Source organism: Syngnathus acus, chromosome 13 (assembly GCF_901709675.1).
Source record: "Syngnathus acus chromosome 13, fSynAcu1.2, whole genome shotgun sequence".
NCBI classification, from domain to species: domain Eukaryota; kingdom Metazoa; phylum Chordata; class Actinopteri; order Syngnathiformes; family Syngnathidae; genus Syngnathus; species Syngnathus acus.
Window position 1 is genome coordinate 3,729,575 of NC_051098.1, and position 13,167 is coordinate 3,742,741.

At 42.1% G+C, this 13,167-nt stretch overlaps 2 protein-coding genes across 9 annotated transcripts in view; both read right to left on the reverse strand.

Moving 5' to 3' along the window:
• fat3a (FAT atypical cadherin 3a) overlaps window positions 1-13,167 on the reverse strand; it is a 173,107-nt gene that overhangs the window by 116,111 nt on the left and 43,829 nt on the right. The gene's annotated exons all lie outside the window — the stretch shown is intronic.
• On the reverse strand, window positions 8,136-10,132 carry LOC119132722. The gene is given in 4 exon segments (XM_037268193.1): window positions 8,136-8,456; window positions 8,797-9,766; window positions 9,840-10,023; window positions 10,078-10,132. Coding segments are annotated over 4 exon segments (1,530 nt in total).

A 13,167-nucleotide genomic window follows, 5' to 3' on the forward strand; every position in this document is an offset into this window, starting at 1 on the left:
TGTACATTAAGGACCCTTGTCATTCCACCATATCCTCAATCAATCTTCAGGAAGAAAGAAATGATTCCAAACAAAGAACTGCTGTTCATTCATTTTAAACATCTCTTATCCCATTCAGGGTCGCGGAGGGTGCTGGAGTTGGGCAAAAGGCGGACTACACCCCCAAACTGATCGCCAGGCATTCACAGGGCACACATAGAGACATGCAACCAACACCCACATCCACACTGTCACAACGGGAACCTATCCCGATGATCTGTGTGTGTGTGTGTGTGTGTGTGTGTGTGTGTGTGTGTGTGTGTGTGTGTGTGTGTGTGTGTGTGTGTGTGTGTGTGTGTGTGTGTGTGTGTGTGTGTGTGTGTGTGTGCGTACACGAGTGCATACATTCATGCATGTATGTTGTACTTTCCGTTGAACATGAGATAAATTATTAATTAGGACTCATTAGTATTCTACTGTCTGATGGTCACTCAGTTTGATGCAGCATGCAGGTAACATGATTGACATGAAATATTTCTGTAATTTCATTTTGCCTCCCAGTTATATTCTAAAGGTCAAAGGATGATTAATTGATTTTCATTTCCATGCGACCTGTGGTCAGCTCTGTGAGCACTGCCAACGCAGAATAGTTGATCGTATTCAACACCCCCCCGACCAACTCACCTAATCAGCAATCATGCCAGCTACATACACAAAATCATTCTCTCTTTGATAAGGCCCTTTTAGTTTCTCATATCTGCTCTTTTATTGCTGATTCCTAATCTTCACATTCTTGCTCCTTTGCGTAGGTCTGATTGATCATTCATTTTGGAGAATCCAGCCACTGCTTATAAGCCTGGATGTTTGATTGAACTCATTTCTGTGGTGGTTGTGGCAGGATTGACGATCCAAATGCAGGGAAGCGAGCCAGTAGTGGGCAGTTTAATAAAGGGGAAACAAAAAGGCACAACAAGGGACTGAGATGATCAAAATACAGAATTAACAAAAGTCCAAAATCAAAAGAGTAAACAAAAAACGAGTAAAACAGCTTGGAACTCTGAGCAGATAACCAACAGTGAGAAGAGAACGTGTCCAAGACAAAGACAAAACAAACCTACAAGCACTTGAAAGGTAAATGAACACGAGAGAATACATTAAACTAACAAGATAAAAGAACACGTGGAAAACATGAAACAAATCTCCAAATCACAAACCAAATCAACCAAGTCCATGACACTTTCTGCCATCCTCTCCTATGTCCCTCTTCTAAACTGTAGCTCCGTTACATTGCAGCTCTTCTCTTCATTTGTTTTGTTCTATTAAACCAGGCACCAATTCCCACTTGTTGCTCTCACCATTCCCTCCTACACTGAAGAGGCAGGCAGACATTGGTGATAATGAAAGAGCAATTAACCCATTTCTCTCACTGCAAGGGACAAACATTGGCAAACGCTTCATCTTTCACTTCTCGTCATTCTGATATACAAGTCTTCAGTGACGTCTCAAAGTTTGTTTATATATCCAGCCCAAGAAATGTGTTTTAGATGAGTATTTTTAAATACCACAAGTTCATTATTTTTTTGAAAGAGGTGAGGTGCAGACTTAACTAAAATCACAAGACGTGTTTAATATGAGGAGGGTCACATTACCATCGGGAATTGTTCTCGCTTATGTTCTTTTAGAGCAGCTGACTTCATCTGAGCAACCCCGATACACTGAAGCAAAGAAATAATAAACAAACAAGCTTGAATAATTCTTCACAGTTGTTTTAAATCCCTAGAACCTCGAATAAACATTTTTGCTTTGCAAATTTATAAATTTACGGGTACTCATACTCTAGTCTACTCTCGTTCCTTAGATAATTAAAGGGGGCTTACGTTTTACACCACACTACACAATACTGCATAAAACTAGCTATAAATACACTGATGGTACACGGAGAGCAACAAATGGAGAGAAATGGAGACCAAAACATTTTTATTTCGTCTTTTGTCCAGCTGTAAATCTCTCATCCGCCATTGCACATACAGTATGTGGTGGAAATAATCCTGAAGAAAACCTAAATCTAATCAATTTAGTATTGCTGATAATAAGACTAAAATTAAATTACTGTTTTGAGATGATTGTTGAGTGAAATGGGGATAATGAGAAAGTCATCTTAAATAAGTGTGAAATCAAACCCATGTTTTTGTTAAGAGTAAGAGCCCATTATTTCACTGCCATACTTCTTCCATCCCTCTGCTTTGCAGGGTAGGTAAGTGATTTTGCAGAGATCTTTTCTGCTTAAGACCGCCTCCTCTACCAAAGCATTTGTTCTCCTCAGCTTATTCTCTCTCTCCTCTTTTTCAGAACGTTATTCTGGGTAAACACAGGCGTTCTCATGTTCCACGGCAGCTGGATGGGGGAGGAAGAGTGCGTGACACCGCTTCATTCACTGCTTCCATTTTGTCCTTGTACCAGCACTATTTGATTAACAATGTGTGTGTGTGTGTGTGTGTGTGTGTGTGTGTGTGTGTGTGTGTGTGTGTGTGTGTGTGTGTGTGTGTGTGCGTGTGCGTGTGCGTGTGCGTGTGCGTGTGCGTGTGCGCGCGCGCGCGCGCGTGTGTATACATTTGTGTGTGTCAGCCTCACAGTCATAAATTACAATGTCACTGCCAAGGACGTAAGGCCGCAATAGATTTAATTGTCCTATTACTCTTAAATATTGTATTTTTAGGGACTCTCAAGAATTTAATAGCATGCAGGTACTTCTCTGACTCAGAATCAACTCACAGTCTCACGCCCCATTTGGCATGCTAAATAATCGCTTTTTGAGAGCGGGTCTGATGCCAGGTTTGGTTTGATAATAGCTTTTACAAAACATATCAAGATTATTCACTCCCGCCGTTTTTCTTTCAAGTATGAAAGAATTACAGAAAATTGCCGTTTGTAGAATCCCAAATCCACCCGGTTGGACAATCAGATTTGGGAAGTCATGCTCATGTTCGATGTCCGCTTGCATTACAAACATTGGAGTCAGCTGCTGCTGCTTCAAATGCTTAGTGGTTCTGTTCTAACCACTAAACCCGAATTGGCTTCATGTCTGGTTACATTAAATAATCATTGTGGGTAAAACACACAAATGTATGTTTATTACAAATGTCTATCAGCCTCCAGTATACTGTGACCCATTAATTTGTTTTATAGACTACAAAAGCAGTAAGATAGAATGGGGTTAATTATTTTCCCTTCTAATATACGGATGTGCATGTTATGTATTAGCAGAAATTCTATGTGTACGACAAAACTATGTACTCAATTTGTATTTGTTTTTATGATGTTCATGTTTTTAGGGGTCACATGGAGCAATGACCATAGAAGTGGGGTTCATAATCCACTATCACCAACCAACTGTAACCTCATCCCTTCAACATTATTTATCAGGATTTTTGTGTTTGCACAGATGCTGTAGTAATAAGTTTGCAAAATGTTGTATCTTGAGTCATACTTTGGGATGGGTGATCAACTTTAAATTTAAGATATCTGTCAAACTAAACTGACTATAATTATTAGTTCTTCCAACGAGCATAAAAGTAATTAATTTCTACAATGTTGGGGGGGGGGGGTGAATGCCTCTGGTTATAATACTTATAATGTCTTTATATCCATTGTCAGCTAGGATAGGCTACAGCTCACCCGCGACCACAATGAAGACAGGCGCAACAGAAAGTTGACAGAGTAAAAATAAAGAACTGAAATGTGCACAGCTGGGATGTGGCTGTGTCCACAATTAACAAATCACACTCATTTCAAAACAACTAACGATGAATGTACATACTTTTTAAGAGTTGGAGACTCTCTACCTAATGCAGCAAAATGGCACTAATCTGTTTGTGTATGGAAGAACTTGATTGAAAATAAACATTTTGGATTGAATTTAGTTGTTTATGTTCACATAAATCTATTTTAATTGAAAAACAATGTTTATTGTGTCACATATTTGTATTTCATTAAACGACATGAATTAATTACAGACACCAATTAATTATTTTAGTGAGTGACTTGTAGTCCCACCTCTGTTAAATTGTTCACTGTCTTTGTCCTTTCTGTTCAATTTTGCAAGGTTTTGCTTGCATGAAAATTAATTTAAAATTCCCATTTCTTTACTTTGTGTATTCAAAATGAAACAAGATTCCGATGCTTTTGGTATCTGTTATTTGTTATCTCTACTGTGGACAAAGATTTCAAAACAAATTATGTTTCAGGTTAATCTTTGATTTGCACCTGAAGAGCCACTATGATAAAACCAAATGAAAAACCACATCCATCCAACTTCTTCCTTTGGTCTGAAAGGAGATACTTGAACACCAAGGACATACAGTATGCTGCCATCTTCCCAATACTGCAGTAAAATGAGTGGCAATTTCAAACATTTTTAAAAAGACTGATATATAAATATGCACATACACAAAGTGATGGAGCAGCTTTGACCTTGAAGCCGCCTGAGGAAATGCGATCTGCACTAATGGTCATCTGGCAGCAGGATAAGCAGCATTACAAACTCACTCAGGCAATTTTGTGATACATATGTGAAGATAGAGGGATTCTGGCTTGTGCTCGTCCATACTAATTCCTCGGATATTGCCAGAAATTCTATATGTGTGCATGTTCTCACTTCCCATGCTTCCCTTGTTTCTGAAAGCATTCATTTTTCACTAGAGACGTGTGGGTATACCGCTATGATGTGAGGAGATACCCATTATCGCTCCTCTCCGCACACACATATACGCGTAGTTCAGAAAGGATGCATTGCAGAGAGGCAGAAATAATTGCATAAGTCTTTCTGAAGACCCCTTTACTTCAGTGGAAGAAGTGCGCAAGTGGGCCAGTGTGTGAGCAGTTGCATGCATTTCTGCAGAAATGCTCCAGCACTCAAACAGTTGTTTGTGTTACTCTGCTCCACCCCACATGAGAGGACCCTAAATCCAATCAAGCATCTTTTTTTCTATCCAGTGTGCTCATAGCTAAAGCAGCGGCAGGGTCTATGCATGAGCGTCTGTCCTCAAAGACCTTTGGACACACAGAGCATGATAACCGCAGCCTCGCCCAGACCACCCCTCAGTTCTGCTTCTGTTTCGAGGGTGCCCATTTGTTCTGCTGTAAGAGCAAAGATCAATTTGAGGCTTATGTGTCTGAGGGCGTTTTGGGTTCTGCGCTCATTTAAGCCCCCGCCATGTAATGCTATCTCTGTCATGTCCCTCCGAATGTCCCCAGAGTTTTGGACAAGAAAAATGGGAGAATGGGGTGGTGAAATGTGAGAAGAAAGGAGGAGACGTGGATAAGGAACAACGATTTACATTGAAATCTAATCCCGTCACTGGGAATATGGTGTTCACATCATATGGGGTGTGTAAAACACACACAGCCTTTCTAAAGTATTCAAAGTGAGTCCAAGCCCTTTATTGTTGCTGAAGACTGAAACCATTTGCTTGACATCAAAGAAGTGGTCGACGTTATCAGGCGCTCACATCTGCGTTTGATGTAGGATTTTAAATATTTTGCATATTTTATTTAAACCCACCAATTTTTCCAGTGAGCAAAAAGTATTGGAATATGTGACAATATTTGTGTTTTGTTGTGCTATTGTGTCCTATTACATTGTTTACTCAAACAATAAACATCGCTGAATGTTTACGCCCAGTTTCAGATTTGGTATTTGTAAGGAAAGATAACCGAGATTTGTCCAAGCATGGAGGAAAAAGTAGAGCTGAATCAGTGAGATGGAAAATCATCAAGAGCCATGGGCTATCACGAGTACAGTCAGTTGGAATTTCCTAAACACTCAATTTCTGGACTACCGGACACAGAATATTCCCTCAGTGACTGGTCTCCCGGTTGCTGCTGAAAAACATCCCTGCAGTATGATGCTACCACCGCCATAGTTCACTATAGGGACAGTATTGCCCAGGTTTGCTTTTCTCTGAACATGGCATCTGGAATTCTCACCAAAAATGAATATATATATTTTTGTCTCATTAAACAAGAAAGAGTTGTTTAGCTCAAGTTCTGAGTCTCCTTCGGGGGCCTTTAGGAAAAGTGCTAAGTGCTTTTTACTAGTGACTTTTGTCTAGCCATTCTAGCATTCAAGCCAGATTGATAGATTACGACTCAATGATCAGTGGAAACAAGATGAGCCTGAGGTGAATTTTGAACGTGTGATTTCTTATTTGTTAATTGTTGTTGATTTTGGGAAATTTTTAAAAATATAATTTTCTCTTTTACAGTGTCAACGTTGAGTGCTGTATGTACAGTAATTTTGAGGGGAAAAAATAATGTAGTCAATTTTGTTATAAGATAAGGCAATGTGAAAAAACTGAACTGCTTACTATTTTGTGGACGTACATTATTTGCATGACAAAGTCGTTATCGCTGTTTCATTGTATGTTGGAAATAAGGCATATCAGACAGGCAATTCCTCCAGATTTCAGTGTTGCTATGAGAAAAAATTACAAAAAGCATTTTAACTAAAGAGGACATGTGTTATTATGGGTGTGGACAGTCTGCCCACCCGAGAGTTACGTTAATCTTTTGTGAGCTGATATATGTCTATTAAGTAAGCCATTCTGAATTTTGCTGAATTTTGTTGGTGACCACTGCATGCGCCACATGAATGTGCATGCTCACTTTTTTCCTTCACATCTGGGATTCCGCTTCCGCAAGCAGAATCTATTGCCTCATCTAAACCTTCTTGTTCCGCCCCATGTCGTCATGATACCGAAAATCATAATCGATACTGGCTCAGCAGTGGATTTTGGCATGGTAAACTGTGGCTCATTTTCATGTGACAGGATTACCCCGTTCAGAGAGTTGTAAAACAGAGTGCATAAGTTTTTATCCTATGGATATTTTGACAAAAATTTCTCATTTGGGAACTGTAAATTTCGTGTATGCGTGTGTGTGTGTGTGTGTGTGTGTGTGCGTGTGCGTGTGTGTGCGTGCGTGTGTGTGTGTGTGTGTATGGGCGGGGGGGTATTGGACATGTCTCCCGTTACATACAAGGGAACATTTATGGTCGTATATAATCAGTTTCTAGATGCTGGTCAGATTTTGCTCAGCTTTCAGGGTGAAGAAATTTGTGATTAGGGATTATACAATTTAAATTAATCATTTAATTCAAAACTGCATGTGAAGGGCATTCGAATTTAGCGGTCCCACTGTGATGTGTTTTAATACTTTGTTGACAGACCTAAGACTTTGGGGAAGTAAGTTATCGACATAATATTTTAGCCAGTGATTTCATGGCTCACGTCCGAGAGAACACAGATAAAGTCAGAAAGTGAAACTCAAACTGATACTGCTGTGATCTGATATAAAAGACTGGATCAGTGAGTATCTTTTAAAGCCTTGTTTCAAATGGAGGAGTTGTGATAACAGATCTCATTTTTTTCCAATAAAAAAGAGGAAAAAGACAAATCTCGGTGTCAAAACAAGCAAACAACTCATTTTAGTACCATGAAAATTATGATACATTGACTATTCACCCAACCAAATGATAATATCCTTCCCTTTAGAAACATTTAAAATCTGTTATTTTTCTGGCACTCCTTTTGTGAAACAAATCATCTGACTTGTCTAATTAAGTGTGGGGATTCTCATAAAGATGGCATTAAGGCACAAATTGTATCAAGATACGCATCAACTGTGGCATGTGAGTGTGTTTAATTAGAACAGTGATTAGATTGTCTCAGTGGACTATGTGCTACCATGTCTTGTTTTAGTTGTGCGCACACACGCACGCACAGACAAAGACACACACAAACACACACACACAATGAGGGCAACAAGTCAAAAGTTCAGTTCATAATTAGCAATGTATTCGTCTAGCGGACTTCGCATAGCAACTAAACCGCAACACGACGTTGGCTAGGTTGTGGTATCTGTGTTTGACTGTTAACATCCAAATTACAATTAATGTTGAATCTAATCAGTGACAGCTGTGAAACAACTCAGAACTCACTTATGAAAAACAGCAAGCAGTGACAGAAAACTCAAACAGCTCCATGGAATGAGGGCAGATATAACAAAATGGCTGGGAAGTCAAACAAACTGTTGGCCAAATAAATGAGCAGATGACTAATGATCTAACCACCCACAATGCACAGACCACAAATATTTTTTCAGCATATTTGGGGGCACACGTCGCGGTGACGCTTCGCTGCGCTCTCCTTCTTGCTCCACTCCATCGGTGACCTTACGGCATTGGACCGAGCGCCCGCCCGGCCCGACACCCCCACAATCTCAAGATGCTTCCCGAGCTGCTCCAACCACCGCGCACCCGGTCGCCCTACTGGGCGCTTCCATCCCCTCGGGTCCGGTGTGGACAGAATCCTGCTCGCTGGATCCGAGGGCAGGTAGCGTACCACGTGGCTGTAGAAGCGCAGCTGTCGCTCCCATAACTGGCAATTGACGCACTCCATCCCCGCTCGCTCGACCACCGTCTGGTTTTACACACGGTCTCGCCAGTGGATCCCGAGGATGCGACGGAGGGAAGTGCACACAAAGGTGTTGAGTCTTTGCCTTTGCCCGCCAGTCAGTGTCCATGCTTCACAAGAGTAAAGCAGGACGGGCATGACCAGCGAGCGAAATACTCGAACCTTTGTCAACGTGCTCAGATATCCGGAGCGTCAAACAGTCCCATTCAGCGAGCCCATCGCTCCATGCGCAAGACCAAGCCGACGAGCGACCTCAGCCTCACATGAAGCGGAGCGGTGAACCACGCTGCCGAGATAAGTGAACTTGTCTACAATCTCCACCTTCTCGCCCACCACATCGGCTGACTCGATAGCAGCGTCCAGAAAGTCCCCGAAGACCTGGATCTTCGTCTTGATCAGGAAGTCTCCACAGAGCCTCTCTACTGACTGAGTCGGACACCTTCTTGAAATCAATATAGGCTGCAAGCAGCTTTCTATCGAATTCTTGAAAGCGCTCGGGGAGGACACGTAGCACAAGGATGCGGTCTACGGTTGATCTTTTTGGTGTGAAGCCGGACTGCTCAGGACGCTGGTGGTCTCAGAGCTGCTGACGTATCCTGTTTAGAAGTACCCGGGCGAAGACTTTGCCTGGCACCGAGAGAAGGGTAACCCCTCGGTGGTTGTTACACTCCCGGATATCACCCTTCCCCTTCCAGATAGGGACGACAATGCCTCTTTTCCAGTTGGTTGGGATGAGCCCCGAGCTCCATACGGAGCAAATCACCGTGTGCAACCACCGGAGCATATCCCCTCCAGCTTTGAGCATCTCTGCACAGACACCGCAGATTCCCGGACCCTTTCCATCCCTCAGCTGACCCAGAGCCTTTCGGACTTCCTCAAGGGTAGGCGCATCAATGCTGAGGGGTGGGTTAGGCACCAGGCTCTGGATGCCTACAGCAGAGAGCTTGCAGCGTGGAGGTTCGGCCCGATACAACTCCTCGAAGTACTCGGCCCAGCGCTTCAGCCCATCTACTACCGAGAGGACACCGCCATCAGCCGCGAGGACCATCGAGCTGTGCAGGTGGGGCCCAGACGAGCGGAGTTTTCGAATCGCCTCGTAAACTGGGCGAGCGTCACTTTTACCCAAGTGACCCTCGACCGCCTCACAGAGATCTCGAACCTGCCCTTCATGGTCCCGACCAGCAGTTCGAATGGCTTCTCGCCTCAGTTCCCTGTAGTGACCGGTTCTGCCATCGAGTCTTGCCTTGCGGCACTCGTCGATTATGTCCGCCGTCTCCTGGGAAAGGGCACTCCTAGGGATCTCTGGAATGCTATCGCTGGCAGCCGCCAGGACCGCGTCTCTGAAGCCCTCTCACAGTGCCTGCGGGTCCTCCGTTGCGCCCAGCCCACCAAGCCTCCCAGCCAAGTTCCCGGCATACGCGTCCGCCACGCCAGGCTCCTGCAGTCAGCCAACGTCCAGCCGAATCTGGCCGGGCGCCGCTCTCCTCGGAGCTTGAAGGCGTAGTTTCAGCGTTGCCACAAGAAGCCTGTGGTCGGTGTTGAAGAACTGTGCACTTCGGAACACCCTGCAGTTCTGCAGCAGGGTCCAGCGACCGTCCACGAGTACATGGTCAATCTCCTTCCTGACCAGGCCGGTATTTGAATACCAGGTCCAACGCCACGAATCCGGCCTCTGGAACCATGATCCACCAACTCTCAAACCATAACTCCTGGCAAAGTCAGGCCGCCTTCATACGGCGCCATATTTTGGCGTCGAGGGTACTTCCCCGGAATAGGTTTCTAGTATGATTTCGTCGACGTTCTGTTGCGGAAGAAATTTAAGGGGGTGGGGGTGCAAGCCCCACTCCCCCGTGGCTACGGACGCAAGAGATGCCACCCCTTTCAGCACCTGGGCAAGTGCCCAAGTACCACCGATAATGTATATATTTGAATGGAGAAGTTAAAATCATTGAAATGTACACAATCAATGGATGCTGGTCCGTCGCAAATGTTTTTTTGTCAAGGTTCGTTTAAGGTGGCAAATGTTCGCATTGTAATTGTATCAACTGTCTTTATTGTCAAAAAGAAATTTGGAACATGTTCAAAATTTGATGGTGACAAGTAAGCCTGTTTGCAATAAAATGTTCAGGAATGTCTCAAATGTTTCAGACACAGGAATTTTGACCTGAACCTTGAATGCATGTAAACATAGAAACTGGGTCATGTACCCAGCCTCTTGGCACAGTTATCATTTTGTGTTACTTTTGGTTCGTTCTTTTTCTTTCTTTTTTTAATCACACTGAAATTGTTTTCCAACAACACATCAGAGCAATCTTATTGTATCGTCATTTAACGTAATTCAATAATTCAACACAATGCACAGGCAAGAAATATGCTATTCTCCTTGTTCATCATCTTAAACATCAGGGTTGATGCCAACAAAATTGGTTTTCCAAGTATCTGGAAAAAATATTTTGATAAAGTAAAACAAGTACATCACAGTTAGTAGGGAGCAAAAGACAAAAACGATTGGTGATGAAATGCTTTAAAGCAGGGGTCTCAAACTCCAGTCCTCGGGGGCCGCATTCCTACATGTTTTCCAAGTTTCCCTCGTTAAACACACCTGATTCAAATGATCAGTTCATCCTCACGTTCTGCAGGATCCTGATAATTGAATCAGGTGTGTTTAACAAGGGAAACTTGGAAAACATGTAGGATTGCGGCCCCCGAGGACTGGAGTTTGAGACCCCTGCTTTAAAGCAATAAGATGAGTACTATGGGCAACTCTAGTTTTAAATAATAAAACGAATATTAAGCTAATTGTCATACCATGTTCCATAATTTTTCTTAGTAAAGGCAAAAGCAGAATGAGCTGCCGCACTTGACAATGACTTTTCCTAAGCCTGAAAAAAGAAGCTGACTGATTGATTGATTGATTGATTGATTGATTGATTGATTGATTGATTGATTGATTGATTGATTGATTGATTGATTGATTGATTGAGTGAGTGATTGATTGATTGATTGATTGATTCTGACCGATTTAAAACCAAAAACAGTTATGGTCATTTCATTTACTTGCTGTCCCTTCTGTTTGGAGGAGTTATAAAATGACCTTGCAGTGTCGGCATCATAGCACATCCGGGAAAGGGGCATAGGGTCAGCACAGGGAGACAACGGCTTGTGCACAGCGCATGCACACATGCGCGCACACACACACACACACACACACACACACACACACACACACACACACACACAACTGTGGCGTGAAGCTGTGTTCTCTAAATGTGCTTCTAGAGTGGAGAAGGAATTCTGTCATATTGTCATGGAGGTTACAAATGTCAGACCAGGTTTAAAAGTACTCACTTAACATCAGACATGACCATATGCAAATGAGCAAATTAGTTTTTCTTGTTTTATATATTTTTGTCTTTATCTTATTGTAAGTAGCTGGGTTTTTCTAAATATATGTATATATATTGAGAGAGAGCATTACAAACGCAACATGGAACTACAAACATGAGAACACAGTTTGTCCACATTTATTTTATGTGCTAGCCTTGTTTTTTGTTATTTCTTGAATACAGCTCTCCATTTCCTTAGTGCACACACACACGTAGACAACGCTCTAGCGTGAGAACAGACGGATGGCATGAATATGGATGATAGCGTTCCGATTAGTATGCGAGAGCTTCAGAGTCCCAGTGACTTCTGTCAAGCTACTGCTCATGCATAGATTGGAAAGAAATAACCCTGTAGACCTGATTACACAAAATTATAACATTCATTCGCTCAACAAATCACCGTGCATATCTGATAGAAACACCACTCACAGCAGGAATTGGAAGATCATCCAGTTTCCTCTTTTTGGATGTCACACAGTGGCACACCGAAACAAAGAACTCATGTTTTGTTTTTTGTTTTTTTAAACAAGCCTTTGTAATTGTGTGTTTTAAAAAGAGACTCCACATGAGGACTTTGTTCACAGCAATTGATTACAGTATAACCTCGAATCTCAACGCTAATTCGTTCCAGAAGAAGCATTGAGAAACGAAGCCGTTGAGTTCCGAAGGAATTTTCCCCATTAGAAATAACTGAAAATGCAATAATCCGTTCTCAGCCAGCATGCTTTTACCCTAATGTTTATACAACAATTGCAGTGCAGAACTGTGCAGGGTTGAATATGCAAAATAAATAAGAAACAGGTCATTAAAAGAGTAAATTAAGATCTACATACATTGACATTGATTTGGCACTGAATGTAGATGGACGCACATTTTACGTACAAATTGCTACATAAACGTTAATAGATGAGGGCCATTGTTTGTATTTTTTAAGTGCTGAATTTCTTTTACCCACAACCCTGTACAGGATAAGCGGTGTTGAAGATGCATGGATGGATGAACGGACGGACGGATGGATTTCTTTTCAACTGAACTCATAAGGACAGGGTAAACAAATGTATTCTGAGGCTGGAATAGATTCTTTGTTATATTTTTATTAATTTCAATGGAAAAGATGCTTTGGTTCATGAACTTTTGTTGTATGGAAGCAATTAACTTCATCAACCAGGATTCCACTGTATTCTAAATAGGGCAGTTAGGTAAATTTAAGCTGTTGTGTACATTTGCAAAACCAATATCTTTAGTTTTATATATTTTTTACATTTTAGTGGAAATATTTGAATTCTTGTGTAAAAAAAAGCATGACCCAATATACTGTACATTGTTGAGTG